The following is a 24157-nucleotide window of genomic DNA, read 5'->3' on the forward strand; positions in this document are numbered from 1 at the left end:
TTTTTTTTTTTACTATTTTCTCAGTGCAACAATGCCAGTACAGCACAACATACTGCAAGAACACATAAAGTGTCTTCTCCTTCCCAGGGGTGCAGGAGCTTAATGATACCATTCTGTTCCTGCAGACCGGGTCTGTGAGTTCTTGAAGCTTGATTTCCTGTGTGGTGTCAGAAAAGCATGAGGTGGGTGTGCTGCTGTGGGGAAGAGCTAGACTTCCCAGGAACTCTACACTTAAATGTCCTGGCCAGTAAGAACGTTTTCCTTTCACAAATTTCTCTCGTCATGTGGATCACGTACTGGCCTTCGGTCTGCCTGATGCTTTGATCACGAGTCCACTTTCCAGACAACTGAGAGACCTGGAAAAGCACAGAAATACGGTTGTTCAAATGACAGCCTGAAGTAAAAAATCTAAAAGTTTAGGCCTACTCCATCTTTGCGGACCTGCGAGTCGCAGACGATGAGGCGGACTGAGCGGTGAAACCAAGACACCTGTGTGTGGTAACAACGACACACTAATCAACCATTTCTTGTATTGCTAGTAGTACAGTAGCATTGTATTGCATGGATATAAACATTTTCAGTTTGAGTTGTTTTAACTGCAGAGGTCAACTAGCAGTGTGGAGCCTTCCACCATTTGAAGGATTTCTTTAATGTTCTCCAAACTCACTGCGATATTGTGTCTCGTCTGCAGGTAAATGACGGTTAACAAGGTTCCTACACATTCTGGGAAAGCATGGAATTTGATTTTAACATTTTCCCGGTCTGAGTAGACATATGACATGACAACAGGGCATGGAAAATATTTTTATTGACATACTTTTTCTTTATTGTTTTTTTAAAAGGTTTGTTCATTGCTTTGTTCGTTCCTCCGTTTAACCTGTGTACCGCCGGCTGTTATACGATTTTAGCATTGGTGCTGCTGTTTTTTGACAAATCTGTGGTATTTGGACATGTGACAGCAAGATTGTTTCTAGAAAAGAACCCTCTGTTACTGTTTCAGGTTAATCTGCATGTACATATGTGAGACTTACATTTTGAGAAATGCAAGCATGTGAACTTGCTCTGTGAGTGCCACACCACAGATCAGAAACTGTATGCTCCCTGTGCAATCAAATTGAAGAAGAAAGAGAAGGCTATAAAACAAACAAACAAAAAGGTAAGAATTATTATGAGTATTTGTATCACACGTCAATATTGTTAAATGAACCCGAGTTGTGTATGCAGACAACCTCCATAGTCTCATACTTTAAAATGCTCAACAAAATGCATCATGTTTTCCAACAGGAGACCTGTCATCGCATCTGTGTGGAAACCCCTCTTTGATCTTTATGCTTCTCTAAAAAAACAAACAAAAAAGAAGCATACACCTCCACAGTACCTGTCCTGGGGAAAGGTTGGCATGCCAAAACATAAGATGATCAGGGGTGTTACGTTTTTAATCAGATGACCAGTCTCAGCAGATTGTTCACTAAAACCAGTCAAATCACATATTTTATTTCCTGTCTGAAATAATGAATTAGCAAAATACCTTACAATGTGCTTTTTTAAAATAGTTTATAAAGCAATTGGTCTGAACTCTTTACCTCCACTGGATGATGGAAAGAACATGCAAACTGCTTTGAAAATGTATTTGCCACCTTAAAGATTTGTTCTACTTTTGCTTTTTAATCACGGATAAATGTTTCAGATAATCAAACAGACTTTAACATCAGACAAAGATAACCAAAGTGAACACAAGAAGCAGTTTTTAAAATTATTCATTTTATTTAGGATTTATTGACCAACTTCAAAAAAAGATATGACTGCCTCTTAAACATAATAATAATAATAATAATAATAATAATAATAATAATAATAATAATAATAATAATAATAATACATTTTATTTCAAGAGCCTTTCAAAACATTCAAGGACACTGTACAGGTAAAAAGTGGTAAAAAAAAAAAAATATATATATATCTGCTGTATTTAAAGCTATGGTCGTCGATTTTTCTGGAAGTGTCCCCAAGTCCATTTTTGAATAAATGCGCAAGCCCAGGACCATCTTGTGTTGCTGTTCCGTTCCTCAGGGGGTTCGTGTGAAAAACCCCTCCAAATTCCACTCTGGTCTTATTTTTTTCTACTAGGGCCTTCCTCTTCTTCTCATAAACTAGAACGCGGTTCACTTCTTGAGACTTTCAGCCATGTTCAAAGTCTACGGCGAGAGCAGTGGAGCTACAATGAACGGCTAACCTAGCCGCTAAGCTAACCAGGTACACAAACACTAGAAGGGCACATGCACAGCAAGCAAGCGGAAACTCAGAAGGAAAGAGCATGGGAACTGTCGTTATGTGAGCGCGTCAGAATGATTGGCATGTGGGACAACCAATAGATAAAGCAATACCCCTGGAACTTGAGGGACAGAGAGGGGTGAGTATATAATTTCTACTGGTAAGAGCGGGAACAAAACTCTGACAAAGCCATGCCCTTCGGACCGAACGGCAAAGATTGGTTAGAGTTTTTGCAGGCATGCATCTCCCACAGAGAATGATTTTTTTGAACCTTCTTTTTTTGTGAATACATAATGGATTAACTACCTTTTTGGATGGAAGGATGATTTTACCCTGTATAACAAAAAGTGTTTCTGAACAGGATTACCAACTATAGCTTTAAGTTTCTGTTCCTTCATTGCTAAATCCCCCCCCCCATCCATTTCTCCGTGGCTCTTGCTAGTTTTGCTGTTTCCTGTAAGTTCTCAGTTCCTCATCAAAGCCGTTTTCTTCAAACTCCGTCTGCCTCCATCTGGTTGCTATTTGGGTCTGCAGCAACCACAAAACATGACAGTCTGGGTACTGAAGCAGCAAAGCAGGCCCTAACCATCACAATACCACCACCACATTTGGCTGTAGGCAGGAGGTTATTCATTTTAGTTAGTTTTAGACAGATGTAACCAGATTTTCTGTCAAATGTAAAATGGGGCTTTGTGTTATTTTTGTTGGTGTGGACAGTATTTCCCATTAGTAAATTATTGTTTGAAAACTCAATTTTCTATATCCTCAGGTGGCCTTTGGCTGTTATCAAAATTAGTTTGATCATCTGAAATGACAAGAAAGATATGGAACTGTAACGTGGCAAAGACTTTTTCATTCACTGCAAACCCAAACGTGGGTTTTTGTGCCTCCAGTGTGGCCTGTTGGTTTAAGTCGGCAGCAGAAACAGCGCTCTGAAAACTCCTAGGAGACACGTTCTCAACTACTTATTTTTGTCACTCATAAAATGAAGTATATTTGTTATGGCAACCACGATTAAACATTTCCTGAAATCAACCAGTTGGTTGTCAGCTCTGTAATGATAAGGGAAGTTATAAAAAATAAAGAGGAGAGAAGAAAATGACTGTGTATTTCTAATGTAAAGCTGTGCTTATGTCCTACCTGTCATTTCTCCCTGCTCTCCACACCTTGGGCTGGGTGGTACCTGGCACAGCAACTGGATATTAAATTCCTCTGCTCATGCCTGAACACACAGACACACACAAAAACATGGGCTTGGCAGGACATGTTGCACACAGAGGAATTACAGCTGCCTCACTGGTGTGTAAAATATGACTCAAAGTTAGACTGAGCTTTCTATTCAGGGCTGCAGTTCAACATACAAAGACAATTGTCCGGGTAGACTTTGCATTCATTCAAAAGGTGGAGAGACGCCTGTGCTCTCAGAGAAGCTAAGAATCTCTTAACACTTGTGAAATGCCGTCACACTAGTTTGGGTTACTCACTGAGAAAACAACATATGGGTACGGGAAACCTACAATACCAGATGTGAACTGGATAGTGGCAAAGATGTCTTCACCATTTCAGACAAAAAGGCATTTTAGGTTAGTGGACAATGGTTAAATCCACCTTTTGGTTCTCTAAAATTTAAATCGCCTTCATTAGTCTCCCTCGGCGTTGACAGCAGACAAAAAGGGTTTCTTGTTATTCAGAGAAGCCAGAAAGCACAGAGCTAGGCCGAGCTCTCATTATCGTCAATGAGGAGGCTACTGCTGTAAGTGAGAACCTGCGACTGCAACCAAACCCTTTTATTCCTACACACAATGTGTCACATGATATAATTGTGTGTTTGTACGAAAGAGAGCGCATGCCCTGGTAAGAGGAAAAAGACTGGAGTGAACCAGATTGCAAAATGCACCTTACACAATATTTCTTAGGAAAGAAGTTATGTTAAAACACTTGCTATAAAGGTCAGTACCACTACCCCGCACTACATCAAAAATGGAAGTTGGAAACGGTTACATAATATCATAATAATAAACTGCTGTTTGAGTAATGAAGCAAGTGCCAATCAGGAAAAACTAAGTCAGGGAAAAAAAATCATCTTGCATAACTGCCTTGGCTTGGACATTAGAATGAGCTTTACTGCCTAGAAGTGTTTTACATGTACAGGGAATTAGTTTGGGTGATAGGGTCCTACACACAGACAAACATAGAGTTGCTATAAGTAAATGAAGCATATAATATAGAAAAAAAACTAAATGAAAGCAAGTTGTAAAAGAATAATAGAAAAAACAGATAACAATAATACAATTATTTGCTGAGGAAGGAAAAACAAGGCACATATTTTTATGTGCATTATTCCAGGTTTGTGTTGTACTGACGTTTTGTAATAGGAGAGTATATAGGTAACACAAATATTTATATAGATATGTATAGAAACATATAAATATTCACACACACATTGGGGGACCCAGGCCTTGTTAACGGAAAGAAGCTGTTATTGTGGCAAGACGTTTTGGTCCTGATGGACCGCAGCCTCCTGCTGGATGAGAAAGTCTAAAACAGTTTCTGTCCAGGGTGGGAGGGGTCAGCTGTAATCATAGACATAATATAAGAGTAGACGCATCGTCGGGCGGGTTCTGCCAATCTGCGATGCGTCAGAGCGTCCGCCATCTTAAATGTGGCAAATCTGCAGTTACTCAGTCACTTAAACAGTATCAGAGGGACTTTAATCTCTGAATATACTTTGTATTCGTAGTATTTTTGTTTTTGTAATATTACAAGTTTATTTTCGTATCCCTTTAGCTTCATTCTCCTGAATTTATTCTCCTAAAGAATAAAAATATTTAACATAATCTAACCTGGCCCTATTACTCCAGGAGTGAAATAATTCTGCAAACTGTGACTATTCTGGAAATGTTCCCTCTTAATTCTCATAATATGACGTTTCTCTCATAACATTATCACTTTTGTGTTTTATTTTTTTTTACTTTATTGACCTAGGACTTTTTTTCTCTTATTATTAATTTTACCTCTATAATACTACCCCAACAAGTCTGTTCCTAAAGGTTCACATGTGACACGGTTTTATGAAATAATGAAGACCACAATTTTTAGATTTAACAAATTGATCCTTATATTCATAACACATACACACACACACACACACACACACACACACACACACACACACACACACACATATATATATCTTGTATCTGCCTGCTATATATATATAGCAGGCAGATACAAGTAGTGAAATCAGCCAGAATATATTTCCATGCAGCACAGGAATGAGGCATCTTCTCTGATCCACGTTCACAATAACAGAACTCAACTTTTTTCTGCCACATACAATATGGCGGTGACGTTGACGTGTGAACCTGCACCCTATGACGCGTCTACGTACATGATGTCTGTGGCTGTAATCCTTCATGCTCACCTCAGAGTCCTGGAGGCGTACAGTTCCTGAAGAGAAGGGAGATGGCAACCAATCACCTTCTCCACAGAGCGAACGATATACTGCAGTCTGCCTTTGTCCCTGGAAGTGGCAGCAGCATACCAGTTGGTGATGGAGGAGGCGAGGGTGTACTTAATGCTGGCGGTGTAGAAGTGCACCATCGCGGCCTTTGTTGGCAGGCTGAACTTCTTTAGCTGCAGCAGGAAGTACATCATCTACTGGGACTTCTTGGGGATTGAGGTGATGTTCAGTTCCCACTTAACATCCTGAGAGATGTTGGTGCCCAGGAAGTGGAAGTTGTCCACAGGAACATGGGGAAGGGTGGAACTGTGCTCCTTCTAAAATCCACAACCAACTTTACTATCTTCAGAGCGTTGAGCTCCAGACGGTCAATCTCATACCTGTAGGCAGACTCTTCACCCTAGAGCTGAGTCCATTGAGGGTGGTGTCATCCACAATCTTCCTAAGCTTCGCAGACTGGTTACTTGAGGTGCAACCTCCCCAGAGCATGATGCTGGCACCACCATGTTTCACTGTGGGGATGGTGTTCTTGGGGTGACGGGATGTGCTGGGTTTGGCCCAGACAAACTGCGGCTGAAAAGTTAAATTTTAGTCTGATCTGACCAGAACAACTTCTCCCATATATTTGGGGAGTCCCACATGTGCTCTTTACCAAACTTGAAACGTGCCTTCTTATTTCTAACACTAAGTAACAACTTTTGGCCACTCTTCTATGAAGCACAAGCATGTGGAGTGCATGGTTTATTGTGATCCTGTGGACAGGTCCTCCCGTCTCTGCTGTAGAGCTCTGCAGCTCCTTCAGGGTTGACCTTTGGTGTCTGCGCTGCCTCTCTGATCACAGACCCTTCTTGGTCTGTGGCTTCTGGTGGACAGCGCTCTCTTGGCAGGTTTGTTGCCATGTGCTGTCCATCTGAAGATGATGGATTTGACGGAGCTCTGGGTGAACATTAACATTTTTTTTAAATGTTTAACCCCATGCTGACTTGTACTTCTCCACAACTTTGTCTCTGACTTGTTTGGAGAGCTCCTTGGTCTTCATGGTGCGATGCATCTTGCCCAGTGGTGCTGAAGCCATTCATAAATACTGGTTAACTCAATATAAATTCAAACATTTATACTGACAGATCATGTTATACTTTGATTCCACACAGATGGACTTAATTTATTTATTTATGTGAAATTTGAAGGTAGTTGCCTTTTAGTGGCCTCATCGCAAAGGAGGTGCATACATATGCACATGCACTTGCAAGGCACTGCATGCAGTAAGCTATATAATTTAGACAAAAGCAGTAACACGAGGGATAGGTTTATGTGAGCATATTCATATTGAGCATATTCAGTCTTCTGTGTAAATACAGCAACCTGAGGTCATGAGATATGGACCATGGCTGAGAGACACAGATCCTGTATTAAAGCAGCCGAAATGAGAGTCCTCCATGGAGTTGATGGGCTGTTCTTAAAGAATGAAGATAAACCATCTGGGGGGAGTTAGGAATAAAGCTGCTGCTGCTCCTTCACATTTTAAGAACTCATCTGGAATGTGGGTTTTCTAGGCATGTCCCAGTGAGAGGAGAACCCAGAATCCATTGATTGGACATTTGGGTCCATTCAATGGACCCAAAGGTCATTGAATGGACTGTAGAGTGTCCCTGGTGCAAGGTGGTGCCTCGGTTTCCTTTTTGACCCTTTTTTATACTGTGAAAATCATGTGAATGAATTGATGCAGTGTAATTCAGGTTTTCAAAGACGTTCTACGTGTTTTAGCAGTTTCTCACTGTGAAAGCTATCGATTTGAATAGGAAATCTTCGGCCCTTGTAGAACAGGAAAAGACTGAGGAATAAGTGAAATGCTTAAAATGTAACTAAGCCCTGTACCAGAGCCTTACTCCACTCACATCTAATATTAGAAAAATGTGCCTGAAGGAGGCGGTGCCCGGAGGACCAGACAGAGGGTGAGGCCTGGGAAGGGTCTGGGCTACAAGAGCAAAGTAAATAAAGGCTAAATAAACAAACTGAATGATAAGCTAATAGATTGCTAACCTGAAAATTGATAGAATGGTTGCAATACTCACTATTCCAACTCCAACTCTATCTTTATCAGATTAGAGGGAGTTCTCAATGAACACATGATGGATATGAGAATGAACCTGAGTACTGAGACCAAAAAAAAGGACATTAATAAACTTCAAAGGATCTCTGAATAAACACACGCAGTAGTTGAGAGATAAGCCATTACACCCCATGAGAAAGTAAAGTATCAAAGGCTGGGAAAGGAAAATATCTTCTCCCTTTAGCATAATTACATCAGTACGACCAGGAGACTGACGACGGGGATAATAGAGGAGGGTTTGTCTTGAGATTCCAGGGTAGTCCCAGTTGATCATCTGCTGTTTTATATGTGGAGGCTGGTTAGGGAGATAAGGTCAGCAAACAGACCTTTTACTCAGGTTATAGAAACACTGTTTTTTTAATTGTATTGCAAAAATAATAATAAAAATATATAATAAATTCACTGAAGAAGCAAAGCTCTTTAGTGATTTCTGTATATTTTGGTTAATGACATCACCAGCCAACCAACTAGCATTTTTCAAAATGAATTTGAAAATGAGCAACGTATGATAGATTTCTACTTATATTTGAGTTGTGAGGGGCTCTATGTGTATGAGTCTGCGTTTTACTCCACTGACCACCCCAAGCTATGATGTACATTTGAAAATCATATTAATTGAAAGCATCGACCGGACTGTATGTATGTTGTTGTTTTTAAACTAACGTCTTTGTTTGAAATGGGCACTGATGATCTTTGAAAAAATCAAATGTTTCTGAAATCTATGAAAAATGTCTCAGGTGTTTTGCTGCAGCAGAACAAATTTACAAGCACATTTTGAATGAGGACGTTTGCTGTTTTAGGGGAGGCTCATACAAATGGACTCCCACAGCCACAGTCTTTAGAGCAAAATAGCAGTAGCCTAGTATAAAAAACAACTAAACATGCGATATTAGACAAACTCCATCTAAAGCGAGGTTGACAGATTTGCATCACTTATCCAAAAATAACAAAATAAATAAATGGCTTTGTGCCAAACTGACCTCTGGGACAAATGCATTGCTCTTGGGGCCCCATTTATTGGTGTAGTTAATGTTTGTATTTTATTCTGTAATGTGTTTAAATCAGCTGTATTTGGTTGGCTTTTTTTTTTTTTTTTTTTTTTTAGGAAACAAGTGAAACAACTTAATCTAACTAAGAATAAAACTTAATCGAACTAACTCCGGGGTTATATATATATTTTAAAAATGTCCCGTTTGTGTCGGACTTTTTTAATCAACCGTGAGTTTCGCTTTAAACTGTCTCCTTCCATGTTTTCGAGTAGCAGCTTGTACCTACAAAAAAAAAAAAAATCAACTCCACTTCCTGATCCACCTGTCCGACAGGTATAGACGGGCACGCGCTGACGAATGGACGGAATTTTACCGAAGTTTTGACGCAACCGGGAGGGGATCGTTTTTTTTTGTTTGTTTGTTTGTAGTTTTTCTATCGTCCCAGGAGTGGACCCACCTTCGGATCCAATGATGCGTCGACTGGTCGCAGGAGAAACGTCGCTGAATGTGTTTTCGCTGCTGTATTTGGTCGGTTTTTTCGGTAAGTGAACCTGGGGCCTGGTGTCGCAGTAAATATTTCAGCGTTAACGTCAGCCGAAGGGACACCCTGTACAATCCTTTGTAGCTACTTTTTGACTTTTGCTCCCGAATGCGGCGGATTTACTCTCATATAGAGGAAGCTCTCTGATAGGCATGTCACAATCGCTTGATTTTTAAGGCTGTCTGGGGAAAAAAAGAAAGAAGCCTAAATAAATAATAATAATAGTAAAAAACTTGTTGATAAACGCCATTAATGACTTCAAAACTATAATTTCAAACTGTCTGTTACACGGGGCTTGGTAAATTAAATACAATAAATACATAATGATTTGTGGTAATTAAAGAGACTATCGCCACTTTATATCTACACATCCAACGGGCCTAGGTTTGTAAACTGAGGAAGAGGGGCCCGGGGCCAGGCTTTGGCGTCTTTACAGCTGCTGGTGTGAAGCACGTTAGGAAATGGCAGCAAAATCCATCCAAAACACTTTGACTCCAGGAAAAGCTCTCTTTTAAATAACTGCCATTTATCATCGGAAGGTGTGAAACTGGACGTAAACAGTCATTATAGCGCTGAGCACCATTAGGCAGACTGCTGAGCTTCAGTTTGCGGATAAATCCCTGCGATGCGCTGCGCGTTGACAATAATACGCAAGGTTTATCGGGATATAGGCACACGAAACGTTTCTTGCGTTCACCAACTTTTGTCTCGGTGTATTTGAAGTTGAGTTAACCAGTAAACTGTTTCAAAATTAGTCATGTTTCCAACCTTGAAGTGAAACGGTTTGCTTCCCCCCTCAGTCAATACTATCACGTTGTGCTGCGATTATGTCTTTTAGGACTATGTTTATTTGCTTTGCACATCGGAAGAGACCCCCCCCCCCCCCCCCCCACACACACACACACACACACACATAAACATCTAAAGAACAGCTCAAACTCAGGCAGACTACTTAAAGATAATGTTAATATCAGTTTTCAAGTCATGCCACGGATTCTCATTTAGCCGGACTTTGACTGAACCGTGCTGAGACACAAATGTGCTTTGATCTAAGCCAGGGGTCCTCAGTTCTGATCCTCGTGGTCTTGTGCCCTGGAACCTTTGGATTGTGTCCCTGATCCGACACGCCTGAATAAAATAATCAGCAGAACTTTGGAGAACTTGGCTCAGTCCGAATACGGTAATAGAGCAATGACTCTGTTAGCCAGAGCGCAAGTGCGTCAGCGCTCGCCATGATAGGTTCTGTCCGTATAGTGCAGTCAGTAAGGAAGGAGGTAGGAAAAGGAGCCTGTTTGCTCCCTCCTGTGGCTAATTTTGCCTAGGAACCCCGCAACGTCGCTTACTGGAGCTAAGAACACTTTAGGTATCCCACAATCCTTTGTGTGACATGACGTCACCAGCACAGCCCCCTCAGGTAAATCAAGGAAAATGTCCGGAGAGAAGAGAGCGCACACTTTGTAGTTCGTTTCCGGAAGGTTGTAGGCCCAGATTTGACTCGCATCATCCATGTGCGTTTCCGTCACGTAATGACGCCGGAGTTAAAGACTGTCCAGATTCAGCGCAGCAGTCTGAAGCCCCTTTCTTCTCCATGATGGAGTTCTTACTGTGGAGCCCATGAAAGGTCAAGGAACAGGAGTTAGGAGCTATTATTAAGGGTATTCGGTTGGAGCACTGCATATGGAGGAGATCATTCAGCCATGTGATTCTGGTGCGTTGGACCAGGGACACATCTAAACCTTCCATGACACCGGACCTCCAGGACCGGCGTTGATGACCACTTATCTAAACTATCTCTTTGTAGAGTCAGAACGCTCTTTATTGTTTATGCACACACCGGAGCGGAGCCATAACTACATATGGTTTGGGGCATTGCGATTTTCACTGCACAAAGGAGTAAAAGACAGTAACAAAGTTTTTTTTAGTCATAATTAAAGCAAGGAAGTGCATTAAATGGTGCCAGTGAGAGTTTAAAGGAGGTAGATGGCTTAGATGGCTGTCTTTGAGTCTCTTAGTCTACGTTCTGATGGTTCTGTGCTGCTTTCCTGAAGGCACTCTGAGATTTATTGCAAATGTAAAGTGTACTATGCATAAACATTATTATTATTATTAGTAGTAGTAGTAGTAATAATAGTAGTTGTTGAAGTTTGGTATCATGTGACCAAAGGATCTCTTTTGACAGGTTTCATTTTCATTTTATCAAACATTTATTTATACAGGTATTCTCACTGAGATGTAACATCTAATTTTGTGGCTAACTGCATATAGGTTTCTTCTTGCCAATGCGGCCATATAAGGCCAGACGTTCACAAATAGTGAACAGATTGCTACACAGGAGCAAGAGGTCTGTGCAGCTCGAGAAAAAGCAGACAGTGTCCTATGCAAGCTGCAGTTCTATGGGATACTGTGCCAGCCTATAATTTTAGGTGGATTACTTGCTAGACTGGAAGTTGCACCATGCTCATTCTATTTTCAGATGATGGTACAAACAGTCCTGCATGAAATGTTTAAAGGCTGACATATTGTTTTTTTTTTTTTTACAACACCAACCCTGTGTTCCTTGGTCTTCATGAATGCTCTCTAACAAACCTCTGAGGCCTTCACAGAACAGCTGCATTTTTAGTTATTTATAATTACACACAGGCCTACTGTAGAAGCTGAATCAACTTTATTCACAAAGGTCGTGCACACAAACAAGGAATATGACTATATAGAGGTAGAGAAGATGGAACTATTGCAACAATACATAGTATCTATCTGGACACTAAGTGTTCATCTGAGAGACAGCCTTGAGAGAGACATTCTCTGTGGCGGCTGTTGTTTTTTGCAAATAGTGCTCTGTCTGCAGGATGTTTGGTGTCTGCAGAGATGTTAGATGGCTATTTCCTGATCATAGACCTGTTCAAGTCTTGGGTAGAAGGAAAATTGGCCCTGATGGTCCAACCATTACCTAATGGTTGGTTGCTTTGTGGATAAGCACAAAACCCAGTGAATGATGGCAGAAGATGACCAGCAGCTCCTGTGGAAATTGCTCCTTCGAGCTGCCACTAAAAGTGCAGTCTCCGCTGGTACTTCTTCAGAACAGTGTCTATGTGGGTGGAGCATCTCAGATCCAGAAAAAGGGTGGTTCCTAGGAACCGAAAGAGATCAACAGCACACGCAGTCTTGTTGAGGATGCTGAGGGGAAGGTGTTTCTCTGGAAGACCCCTGTCATCTCCACTGTGTTGAGCAGGTTCAACTCCAGAGGGTTATGAGCACAAGAGTGGACCAGCTGATCCACCTCCTGTTTGAATGCAGACAGAAGACAGTGGTGTCGTCTGCAAATTTTCAGTTTCACAGACAGGTGTCTGTTGGTGTCCAGTCATTTGTGTACAGACTGAAAAGGTGTGGGGAGAGAACACACCCCTGGGGGACGCTGGCGTTGTTGGTTCTTGTGTGGGAGGAGAAGCCTCACCAGATGTTGCTGGTCAGTCAGGAAGCTGGTCCTCCACTGAGAGGTGGAGGCGGCTCCGTGGGCTGGGTGAGCTTTCGATGGTGGACGTCTGGGTTGATGGGGTTGAAGTCCACAAATGGGATCCGGGCGTACATCCCTGGGTAGAAGAGGTGGTGCAGGATGAATTGACTGCGTCATCTGTTGACCTGTTATCCCCATAAACACACTGCAGGGGGTCCTGCAGGGAGCCTGTGAGGTCCTTCAGATGCTTCAACACCAGTCGCTCAAATGATTTCATGACCACAGACATCAGGGCTACAGGCCTGTAGTCATTTAACCCTGAGGTGGTGCGTTTCTTGGGGACGAGGATGATGGTGGAGCATTTGAAGCAGGAGTGATCCTGACACAGCTTCAGAGGCTTGGTGAAGAGCTAAGAGAGGATGGAGGCCAGTTGGTCAGTGCAGGCTCTCAGGCATGAGGGGAGGCATTCACAGGTACTGGATCTTTCACTTGGACTTTTGCTGCTGAAAGAGCTAGTTCGTAAGAGTTAGTAGTTAAGTTTACATTATATTACCATCTAATTACACTCATACTGAGCCTGGTTCTGCTGCAGGTTTTCCTTCCTGTTACTGGGGAGTTTTTCTTTCCACTGTCGCTTCATGCTTGCTCAGTATGAGGGATTGCTGCAAAGCCATGGATAATGCAGACAACTCTCCCTGTGGCTCTACGCCTCTTCAGGAAGAGTGCATGCTGCTTGTCAAGACTTGATGCAATCTGCTGGGTTTCCTTGGATAGGACAGTTTTTTGACCAATCTGTATAATCTGATTGAATTTGACTTTGGAAACGACATGTTTCATGAATTGGAGCTATATAAATAAAATTGAATTGTAATTTAGTAGTTTAGTTAATTCCACTGGATTTTTTTGTAGGGGTAAAAGAATAAAAGGGCTTGAACACAAATTCACGATACAGGGTCACGTTTTTGTTTAAAAACATATGGATTATGAACGTTTTCCAAGGCGCTGCAAATATAGGTGCAATTACTGGTTATTAAATCACATGGTTAACAAAAATCAGCTGCTGTTGAAGTCATACCAATGGATTTAGATGGTTGTGATGGTGTATAATTTCAGAACATATTCAAACGAGTCAAATAAACATAATTTCTTGAGACTAAATACTGAGTTAGATCAAGTGTCCTTTTTAACTCCAGCTCTGTCATTCTGTGGGTAGTCATTAATATTCAGTTTTCACAGGTTTAGTTCTAAATCTCCCTTTTTAAAAAAAGATGTTTCTCCCAGTTTTAGCGCTGAGAGATTTTTTACTATTGTGCATTATTTTACCTTCGAGCTTTTCTCACGATAACAGTTAGAAGACCTCAAAATGCCCAGAAACGTGGTGTCAGTTGAACAACCTCAGATGATCCGTCAAGTTTCTTTTCATGCCCCTAATTGCCACGTTATCAGCAGCCATCGTGTCTAAAGTGTTTCCTCTTTCAAGGGTCCTCTGCTCGATTTCCACTTTTGAGGAGATGGTTCTGTTTGTGTGGTTAACTCCCTCGTCTGGGAGTCTTTCTAGACAAATCCGGCTTATCTCAACAGATCCATATGCTTTTTTTGGATTAGATGCACTGCTCTCATCATAGCTGCTGGAGTCTGTGAAACCAGTGGGTGTCCATCCAGAACTGTCTATACGATTACTGCCGTTTTTCTTTTTTTATGCTCTTTAGTAGTTATTTGGAGGGCCTTTAAATGCACATGGATTGCTTTTATTTTTCTATCAAAACAGCAGTGTAGTAACATGTAATATAGTCGATGTGTTGCTACGGCAGAATCCCATTGAGAAGTAGTTCATCTAAAAGGCTGTGAAGGATAGTCAGGTAATGGCCAATTTTATTTCTTTAAGAAGTAATTCTCATTCAGTATGCTTACTTGATTCTGGTCAGGTTACACCAGAAATCCTGGGCTCCCGTGTGTGCTACTGCACAATACCTTTTTATAAAATGAAAAAAAAAAAAAAAAAAAACTGCATGGAAGAATAAAACATTGCAAATGCAATAAAGATGACCTGTTTTGCCGTATATAGGGCTCGTGATGCTTGTGTGTGAACCACTATTCATGCTTGTATGTTCGTTTTCAATTATGAATAGACAGAAACAGCAACATGGTGATAAACTAACAGAATGGCATGATTGTTGAACTGTTTTACCTGTAAACTGATTATTTCATAATCATAGTTTCTTTAGAAGGTCATCAGTTACAGATTCAACGTAGTTTTAGTTTTAGCAAAATAGCAGCAGTGTTTAAAGTGCTTTATTTAAACATTAGTCTTTTGGGTATGCCACATGTGTCTTATTTTTCTGCAAATAGTTGCAAGCACCTCCTTTATTTTATTATTATTATGCTTGTTATCTGTGCTCTATGTTGGCTATTAACCAAAAGCAGGAAGAGATTCATTCTCTTTAGTGATTTTAGTTTATTGCAAGTCATAATCTTAATTATCGCACCCTTCACCAATATTATCACATGTTGCATGTTTTGCTTATATTGTGTATCTCTGCTTGCGAATAGTGTTAGTTTTTGTCAGCACCGTTGCTTGAGTGTGTGGCTATGGAAAAAGAAAAGGAAGTGGTTAAAGGCCTTTGATGGACAGATGTTGAACCAGTCTGCCTAATGCAAGAAGAGCAGCCGGTGAGAAGCTGTGCTGTCCGTACACACAGTGTGACAATATTTGTAGAGGCCGGTATCGGTTGTTTTTCCGTGTAAAAGTGTCTGAAATGGCACTTTAAATGGGTTCTTTGCTCTGCTTTCTGTGTAACTCATGAGCATGTGAATCAGCTCATATCATGTTTCTAGTTTAACTGCGCTCATCATTGTAATCTCACCTAATTTCATCTCCAGGCCTTTCCCAAGTTTCCTCCATCAAAGTGAGCACTCCAGCAGAGGTCCACGCATCCAAAGGTGACACGGTCCAGTTGAAATGCACGTTTACCTCTACAAGCCCGCCAAACAGCAAAATGTCTGTTCACTGGTCTTACAAACCACGGACCGGAGGCTCAGCAGTGTCGGTGAGTGTTTCAGGACCCATTTGTATGGTCTCTTTGAGATTTACAAGTCTGTTTGTCAAGTGTTCTACTCAAGCAGGAGCTGTTGACACTATGCATTACACCAGCTTAGTATTAATGCTGTGCAGGTTTAAAGTGCAGGTATTACATGAGGTGAAATCATGGTGTGTATTTTATGTTTTTTATATTGGCAGCAGAAGCTAAGTAGTGTTGGTCTGAAGTGATGTTGTGTTATAGCAGGGGTTCCCCAAATGGGGGTTGGGACTGCCACTTTGGGAACCCCTGCTGATTTGCTAAAAATATCTTGTATTTCTTTATTTTTGAAACCGGTACCAAAGTATAACTCTACAAGATGCTCAACGTTCCTCATTTTAACACGAGGCTGCACTTTTTTTGTTAGCGTTCTCATAAAAATACTACTTTATTCTCATAATTTTACGACAGACAGAATTTCTGGTGTTCAATGGAGAAAAGGCATGTAGAGGGGGTGATTGACGGTTTTTGTATGATCTTTAAGTACACTGAGAACGCTGCAACTGGCAAACTGCTTGCCACTAATGACGCAGACATTGGCATCTGCTCCACAGATGTCTGTCTGCTCTCTAAGTTAAACACTGACAGGAGATTCATTAAGATCCAATCCACGAAACCCTCAATCTGTTTAATCCAAAAATGGTTAAAAAAAAGAAAACAACTGGACTTCTATTCTAAAGCTGAAGACGTTTTGTCTCCCATCCAGGGAAGCTTTCTTAATTCAAAATGTCTGGAGTAGTGTGGCGTTTCAAGCTTTTTAGACCTGCTGGCGAGGCCTCTTTAGAGTTTAGATTCACATGCAGATTAACCTGGAACTGATCAACAATAGAGAGTCGTTAGGCTCGTCGTTTCCTGGCTCGCAGGAGAAATGTTGTGATCACCTGCACGGAGGTGTGAATTGGGTGAATCTTAGCAGGAAGTAAACCTATAGCTGTTGCATGAGATTAGAGACTGGACATCAAAGTTGGTTGCCATGGAAATTACAGATAAACTGACTCTGAAGGCAAAGTGTCTGACATACTCGGACTGGACAGAATCACTGTTATGGGTGATATGCTAGGACGTCTGCATTACAGATCTTCTCCACCAATGGAACGCTGATATCATGCTGGGAACGCCCTGAATGGGTGGACACATGTTTGGTAGTTTAGTTAATGTAACTAACGAGGTTCTCAGGGGCTGGTGGCGTTGCGTTGTTATGAGAACATAGTTCTGTCTGTAAACATTCCTCTGCCTTTTAGATTAAATATGGTAAAATATAGTTATGGTTTGGAGAGTCTTTTTATTATTACAGAAGTCTACAATGCAAACACCACATTATCGGATAAAAGAACCAGGGGAGGCCAAGAACAGTCAGATAATTCCAACACTGTGTTGTAAGTTTCTGAAAGTTCAAACCTGAGTCGTCCTCCTCTGTTTAAAGTTTTCTTTTTCTCGCTTTATGAGAAACCATCTGTCTTCTCTGTACAACATGTGAACATTTTGATCCTCAAGAGAGTGTCCTTCATCCTTGAGATGCACTTTTACTTACGGTTTGATTCCTGCTAAGATTCACCCAATTCACACCTCCATGCAGGTGATAATGTTTCTCCGGTGAGCCAGGAAACGATGAACCTTACGACTCTCCATTGTTGGGGCGATCAGTTCCAGGTTAATCTACATGTGAATCTAAGCTTCTTTCTGGCAGGCCTATAAAGCTTGGAACTCCACACTATAGGGTAGTTCACGCGTGACTTCAGCACTACATCCGGGCACTGTGGTTGGCAAAAAACAGAGCTGCTCTCGTCTACAACATGACAAAACGGGTGATTTAGAGCGTACTTTTACTTTGTTTATTTTTGGAATCTAAACAATGCCTACGACTTGTTGTGCTCCCGGTTGCACAGAGAGGCATTCCAAATCGTTGGATGTAAGTTTCTGTCGTTTACCGAAGGAGGAAGGACGAAGAAAAAAATGGATATTTTCAATGAAAAGAGCTTTTGCTGTGTGGATCTGGCAATCTGATACCATCAACCATCAATTTACTCTTAAAACGATCTTGTGATACGTTATCTAAAGAAGAAAAATACGTGGAGAACTCGTCAGTTTCGCTGTTTGCGTCCGCCATTGTGTTCGTCTTTTGCCAACCAGTCCGGCGCGCATGCGCGAAAAACCCGCATCAAAACAATAACAATGAACTGGTCTATTCCAGACATTTTGAATTGAGAAACCTTCCTGGAAAGGTTTCTCATGGAAAGCGAAACGTCTTTAGTGTCAGAATAGAAGTCCAGTATTTTTATTTTTCTTAACCTTTTTTTTTTAGATTTATCCTGACCTGAATGACTGAGAATATTCACCAATGTACCCCATTCTGTTAAAAAAAAAACAGAATTTTTTTTTTTCAATATTTTCATAGTAGAACTACCATTTTAAATAAGACTATAAACAAAAACTTTTATTCATATCTAGAACCTGGATTAGTTTATTTTAAACTGATTCCATAATCCTTAAAATCCTGTTTGGATTCTTGAAAATTTTTATTGGTGAAAAGAAAATAATCTTGGCTATTCTCATAATATTAGAAAGCTATTTTTCTCCTTAGCACAATATTATCTTTTCCAGTTAAGTGGACGCATCGTTAGACCCATATTTACTGATTTTGACTGAAACTAGAAATTTCAGCGTTTGAAAAGCATGGTGGCAACACATACATTGGTTTAATTTGGTTCTTTAACTAGGGGTTGCTTTACCTCACCTGGTGTGCTATCGTCCTGAATATTTTTCAAGTTTCAAACTCGCAAATAAATGTTTGCAGTGAAAAGGCCGCAGCAGGTGAAATTCAGCTCCATCTTATTAAAACTGCATTCAGTAGTGCTAGTGTTCCTCGGTTCTCCTGTTTTATTCACACCAGTGACAGTCAGCTCTCAGCCAGATGAATATAGGGAAATTATTTAATGACACGGTCCTGCTCAGTCTGTTAAACACTTGAGTCCAACCCAAGGAGCCACACGTCGTCAATGGAGGGGTGTTTGTAGTAGGGGTGTCCCGATGCCAGAGTACAAGTACGTTAGTTTAGATACTTGCCGATTCCAAGTTAATACTGAGTGCTTAATATCCCAGGTAAGTTGGGGATCACCTCCTGCTGGCCGTACATAAGCATAACATCCAGCAGGTGAACAACTTCAGATACCTGAGAGTTATCGTTGATGATGCCGTACCCTCAGCTGGCCAACGCAAAGGAAAAGCCTCGATCTACCACGGTGTGTAAGGGATGGTGTTGTTTTTTTTTTTTTTTTACAGCGAAACTTTTGAGTCTAATTCAGTATGGCATCACCTGCTTGTTTAGTAATTTAACTGTCAAATCAAGGCCTCAAATTTTAAGATTGATCAAGACAGCAGAAAAAAACTTCTGACTACAACAGCTGCTCTTCCTCCCCAGGAACAATTTAGGCAGGCGACCCTCAGACAGGCAGACAGCGTTTTATCAGATACTTCTCACATTCTGCTCTCTGAACACTGTATACATCTAAATTTAGGAAGAAGGCACAGAACTTTCCTCTGTAAATGCAACCAGCACAAACATTTGTTCATCCCATCATCAGTTTAGCTCATTAATGAGCTCTTAGTACGAGGTAAACAGGCAGCCAGGAAACCTGGAAAGAGACATATTTAATTCTCCAATAATCAGCTCGGTTGTGTGATGGCGTATGCAAGGGTGTAGGAGGAACACGGGTTGCTTCATTTTTTTTTTTTTTTAATGAGGACACTAAATTTGCCTTTTAATGAACCCTTTTTAAGTAATTGTTTTTAATAAATAAGAATGGCTTTATTTATCTATGTGAAGTTACGAAATGAGTGCAATATGTGCCAGTGCACTAAAACCGTCTGTCTGAAACAAATGTCTCCTAAGGGAGACGAATAAAGATGCCTTGACTTGACTAAATCTACTTGTGTGTTTTTATCAGACTGACGGATCAACACGTATAACCAGAAAACACACAATCTCCGGCATCCGCCTTTTAAATTTACACGCAAATAAAAGCTCAGGCTCTAGTCGTCGTACTGGAAAGTGTCTCGTTTGAATATCTAGTTACTTAATGGGGATGGCAATAGCTGAAGGACTCTCATTCCCTGTTTTGATTTAAAGACTGTTTTTACCCGTGCATTCGATGTATTAGTCCATGCTGAGCTTTTGTCCAGGTTTGTTTTTTTCCCCTTTCTGTCGTTTGTGTCCGGTGCTGTCGGCCAACCAGCCCACCCTGCTGCCACTTCCTTTTGCGATGGGTTTTGTGGTCTTGTTTGAAATGAGTTCAGATTTATCCACTCTAACCCATAACTGCGTCCAGTCCTTTAACCCTGCCCGCTTTAAGCCGACGCTCACTCCCCAGTACACAAAGAGTGCACCACATAAATGAAGCCGCTCCGTTGTACTTGGAAGTAGCCATCAAGTGTGGTTCCTTGTAATTGCATTTGGACTGTGAGACTCTGCAGTGTGGTCGCTGCAACCCTATATGCTGTTATTTCCTATAGGAGCACTCAGTTAAATGGAGGCTAATGCATTGTGGTTCTGCTAGTCCGGAATGCTGTCGGTCGGGTCCTTTACGACAAAGTTGTCGTCGCTGAGAATTGAGGAGAACGCACAGCAAGTAGAAAGAAGATGGAGAAGATGCAAGCAGATGGTGTTTCTGTGCCTGGGCTGTAAGCCTCTTTCTCTTCATTGCAGCTGGATTCTGATATGCGCCCTCAGATGGTGCAGTCTACAAGTTTTTAATTTTTATTTCTGAACCCTCAATTACTTTCCAGCCATTTTCATTAGGGACTTTGGTTGGTTTATTGGCCCGCGGGCCCCTGGCTGTATATCACCCTGGGAGAGGCCATGAATAAGCATGTGGAAAAACCTCTGTCAGAAAATATCAATTTGCTGCCAAAGCTTTAGTGTCAATCAGCGTTGCTGCAGTGCTTCAGTGGCTTGCGTAATTACCTCTGTCTCACTGAAAATAAACTTTGCAGATTGGGGAGAGAGGCTGAATATACAATCAAATATTTGAGAGAGAAAAGGAGGGTAATTGGAGTATTTGTCTATTGGACTCCGCTTACAAGACGCTTCTTCAGGCCAGAAAGCAAAGGTTTTCCTTGTAAAAGCTCCAGATGTGTCCAGGTGTTCCCAGTTATGTCACGTCGCGGTACGTTGCATCTTATATAAGGTTGTCGTTTAGGTCTACCGTGTGTTTTTGCAGACCAAGCTTTTGTCTGGGCTCTCTACGTGATTTACAATGCGTTGGGATGATTGGCTTTATCAGTACAGGCCTGCAATCAGTCTCTTAGAAAGTAGAGACACACAGTTGTAAAGCCATAAAAGTTATCAGTGGCTGTGCTTGCTCTGGCGTTTGCTTTTGCCATTCTGTGATTTTTATTGGGAAGCCATGCACGGCTATTCTTGTTGACACTCGCTTGTGGATGCAGACGTGCGACTCGAACGCCACACAGGGGGAAATTTGTTGTGTGATCTTGATTTCATCAATATTAATGAAAGAAGGCTCAGAAAAGGTGCATTAGAATGTTATTCGTAAAAACAGCTCTGCCTGTATTTTGTTATGTTGATTCCTTTTTGATACTTATGTGAGACGTGACACTTTTGTTTTTTTAACATAATTTACAAATTGGATCATTGTGCTATTATAAAATTGTAGAAAATGGATCTACATGGATCAGTTCTCTGTTTTATTCAGGATGGTGGTCATCAGAAGGAAAACAGAAATGTTAATGACACGATTCTTCTGCTCGCATACTTATCAGCCCTTTGGTTTTGTTATCCATTTTCTTATGATGACCAAAGATGCTCCAGAATGCCACTTTTTTTGGTAATGGGATTAAAATGAAAGCGTCCTCTTTGACAATTGACATCATATAATCCGCCTTAGACGGTGATGGAGTCTAAGGCGGTTTGTCACAAACCAACACAACATGTTTGCAGGAATTTAAAGGGGATAAAAAGTTCAGTTCCTTTAAACACAAAACTGGAGACAGACAAAAGGAAAACTGTAGGGGAAATGAAAAGAAGCAAAGAATAACAAGAAGGATGTTTTTTTTTTTTTCCGGTTTTAAAGGTTTCTGTGACTCCAGTGGCCTTTCATCAGTAGCTTGACAGGAAGAAGGGCAGAGAGAGGGGGAAAGATGCACTAAATGGCCAAAAGGCTGAAAATCCAACCTGGCAGCTGTGTGAAGGACTACAGCCTCCATATTGGTGCACCTGCTCTACCAGTGAGCTGTGCAGCGCCCATAACTAAATTAAATCCACCCCCATTACTGAAAAAATCTGCATAATGTTTTAGTTGGAATTTATTTTTTATTTTTTTGTCATTTCGATTATTTTGCTCATGTTGACTAATGTTTTGTAAGGAAATTGAGGTCTGCGTATATATTTTTGTGACATCTTTCAGTGAATCATTCCGTAAATAAAACAATGTGAGTTTTAAGTGGTCGTCCAGCAGCGTTCTAGAGCTAATTGTCATCTTAGGAGTTTTTAGTCTCAGTCCTGCTATGTGAGTGAAATGATTATTATTATTACTGTCCAGCTGCATAATGAAATATCGTTATGGAGACAGATGTAATTTTATCACTCTTACTGATCCTAAATTGCTACTACTGTCTTATTATGAGCAGACGGCATTTTTGACATAAAATAAGGAGGAAAAGAAAAGCAGTCCGATTTTATTTTAACGTATAAAATGCTAAGTTTATTAATAAAATCTACTCAAACTGAAGAAAATTGACTTAGAAACAGATATTTTTTTCCCTCTTAAAAAGATCTTCTTCAATCTGAGTAAATTTGACTCAGACTTACTGTAAACTTTCACTAACGCTTCGGCGTACTAACTGATCTTTACAGCTGTTAACAGACCAGACTGAACATTTCAGAAGATATCATGGTTATTTATTGGTTTACACCAATGTTTTAAACCCCCTGAATACCTGGAACAGATTTTTTTTTTTTTTTTGCCCAACTCTCCATGTCATTGTAGCCTGTAAGGCAAAGGCTGCTGGCTTTAACTGTTTGTGTATTTACTCTTGTAGCCAGGGGAATAAGGACTACTTGATTATGTGAAAAAAAATATATCAGGATTATAGCAATCAGTGTTATCATACTTATTATGCTTGCATTTTGTCTTCTGTCGGAATAGGATAAAAATATTTTCTTTTTATTGAAATCAAAATTTTTCCCCCAATTGAGTTGTTTGTCTTGGTTCGTAGCCAAAATCAAAATTGAATGATAAAATCCATTGCTTCCACAGCCCTAAGGAGAACAAAATGCTTGCTCTACAGATTTAAAGCAGAAGCAGCTGGAAGAATTTGACTTGATGCTGATAAAAGTAACTACTGACAACGTTAGCTTGACTTTGACAGTATAGACGACTGTCACGTAGAGCTTATTCATACATGCCGATAATGGAGCGTTATCTTAGTAATGGCAAGTCGGATTTTGTACGTTTAGCGGACTTGTCGGCTGAAGCCAGAGTTCTGCCTGTTAACGTCGGCGCTGGCCAAGCAGTATCCAGTGTAGCTGTGTGCACGTAAAATAAATAATGAAAATAATTAATAAAATGCAGAAATATTACAAAAGCATCTTTATATTTCTAATTGTCTCAATTTTCACAAATTCCTGCTTTTTAAGCATTAAAGTCAGAAAAAGGTAATGCCCTATATCACTATAGATAAATCTAATTTATGTCTGAATTTTGAATTCTTTGTCTTTCTGTTTTAAAGCAGCCTTTCCTTCCCTACACACACACACACACACACACACACACACACACACACACACACACACACACACACACACACACACACACCATCCTCATACTCTGAATCCCAGGTTTGAAGGGGTTTCGGTCAGTATAACTGAGTAGTGACCCGGCGACTTTTGTTGTTGTAAACAAACTGATGCGGTAAATGTCAACTCGAGAGTGAAATTCTGTTTTCCAGGAATCTGCAGATTTTTTAAATTTTCTTATTTTTTGCACAATCGCAAACGTCCTTTCTCTGTCACTATTGGAGAGTTTTTGTCCTATTTTGTGGATTCTGTTATGAACAACCTTGCCAAAAAATGTCCCACCACCATCTGTTGATCCAGACAAGTCGAGTTCTGTGCCGACTGGTCTTATTCACTGTGAATAAGCGAGCTCATCATTTATTTCTATGCTTCCGGGATTTATTTTTTCTGACACTGGATTAACATCTTCTCCCTTTCTCCTGCAGCTCATGAATAAAAGTGCACA

General features: G+C 40.7%; 1 protein-coding gene and 1 long non-coding RNA gene across 4 annotated transcripts in view; one reads left to right on the top strand and one right to left on the bottom strand.

The window, feature by feature from the left end:
• On the bottom strand, positions 1 to 9405 carry LOC110369144. 3 transcript variants are annotated; one of them, XR_002428745.2, is made up of 5 exons: positions 9291 to 9405; positions 3412 to 3493; positions 1032 to 1133; positions 442 to 489; positions 1 to 356 (listed from the first exon to the last, which is right to left on the bottom strand). It is a non-coding gene; the product is annotated as an uncharacterized LOC110369144 (long non-coding RNA). The 3 variants fall into 3 exon arrangements; XR_004933259.1 differs by lacking the exon at positions 442 to 489; XR_004933260.1 differs by lacking the exons at positions 1 to 356; positions 442 to 489 and adding an exon at positions 681 to 723.
• The window catches only part of mpzl3 (myelin protein zero-like 3), a 19645-nt gene continuing 4630 nt past the window's right edge, over positions 9143 to 24157 (top strand). The window contains exons 1-2 of the mRNA XM_036150029.1: positions 9143 to 9374; positions 15706 to 15872. Coding sequence (XP_036005922.1) covers positions 9302 to 9374; positions 15706 to 15872 — 240 coding nt within the window. The 5' untranslated portion in view covers positions 9143 to 9301. The remainder of the gene's footprint in view (positions 9375 to 15705; positions 15873 to 24157) is intronic.

The sequence above is a fragment of the Fundulus heteroclitus genome, chromosome 18 (genome assembly GCF_011125445.2).
Source record: "Fundulus heteroclitus isolate FHET01 chromosome 18, MU-UCD_Fhet_4.1, whole genome shotgun sequence".
Taxonomy (NCBI): Eukaryota; Metazoa; Chordata; class Actinopteri; order Cyprinodontiformes; family Fundulidae; genus Fundulus; species Fundulus heteroclitus.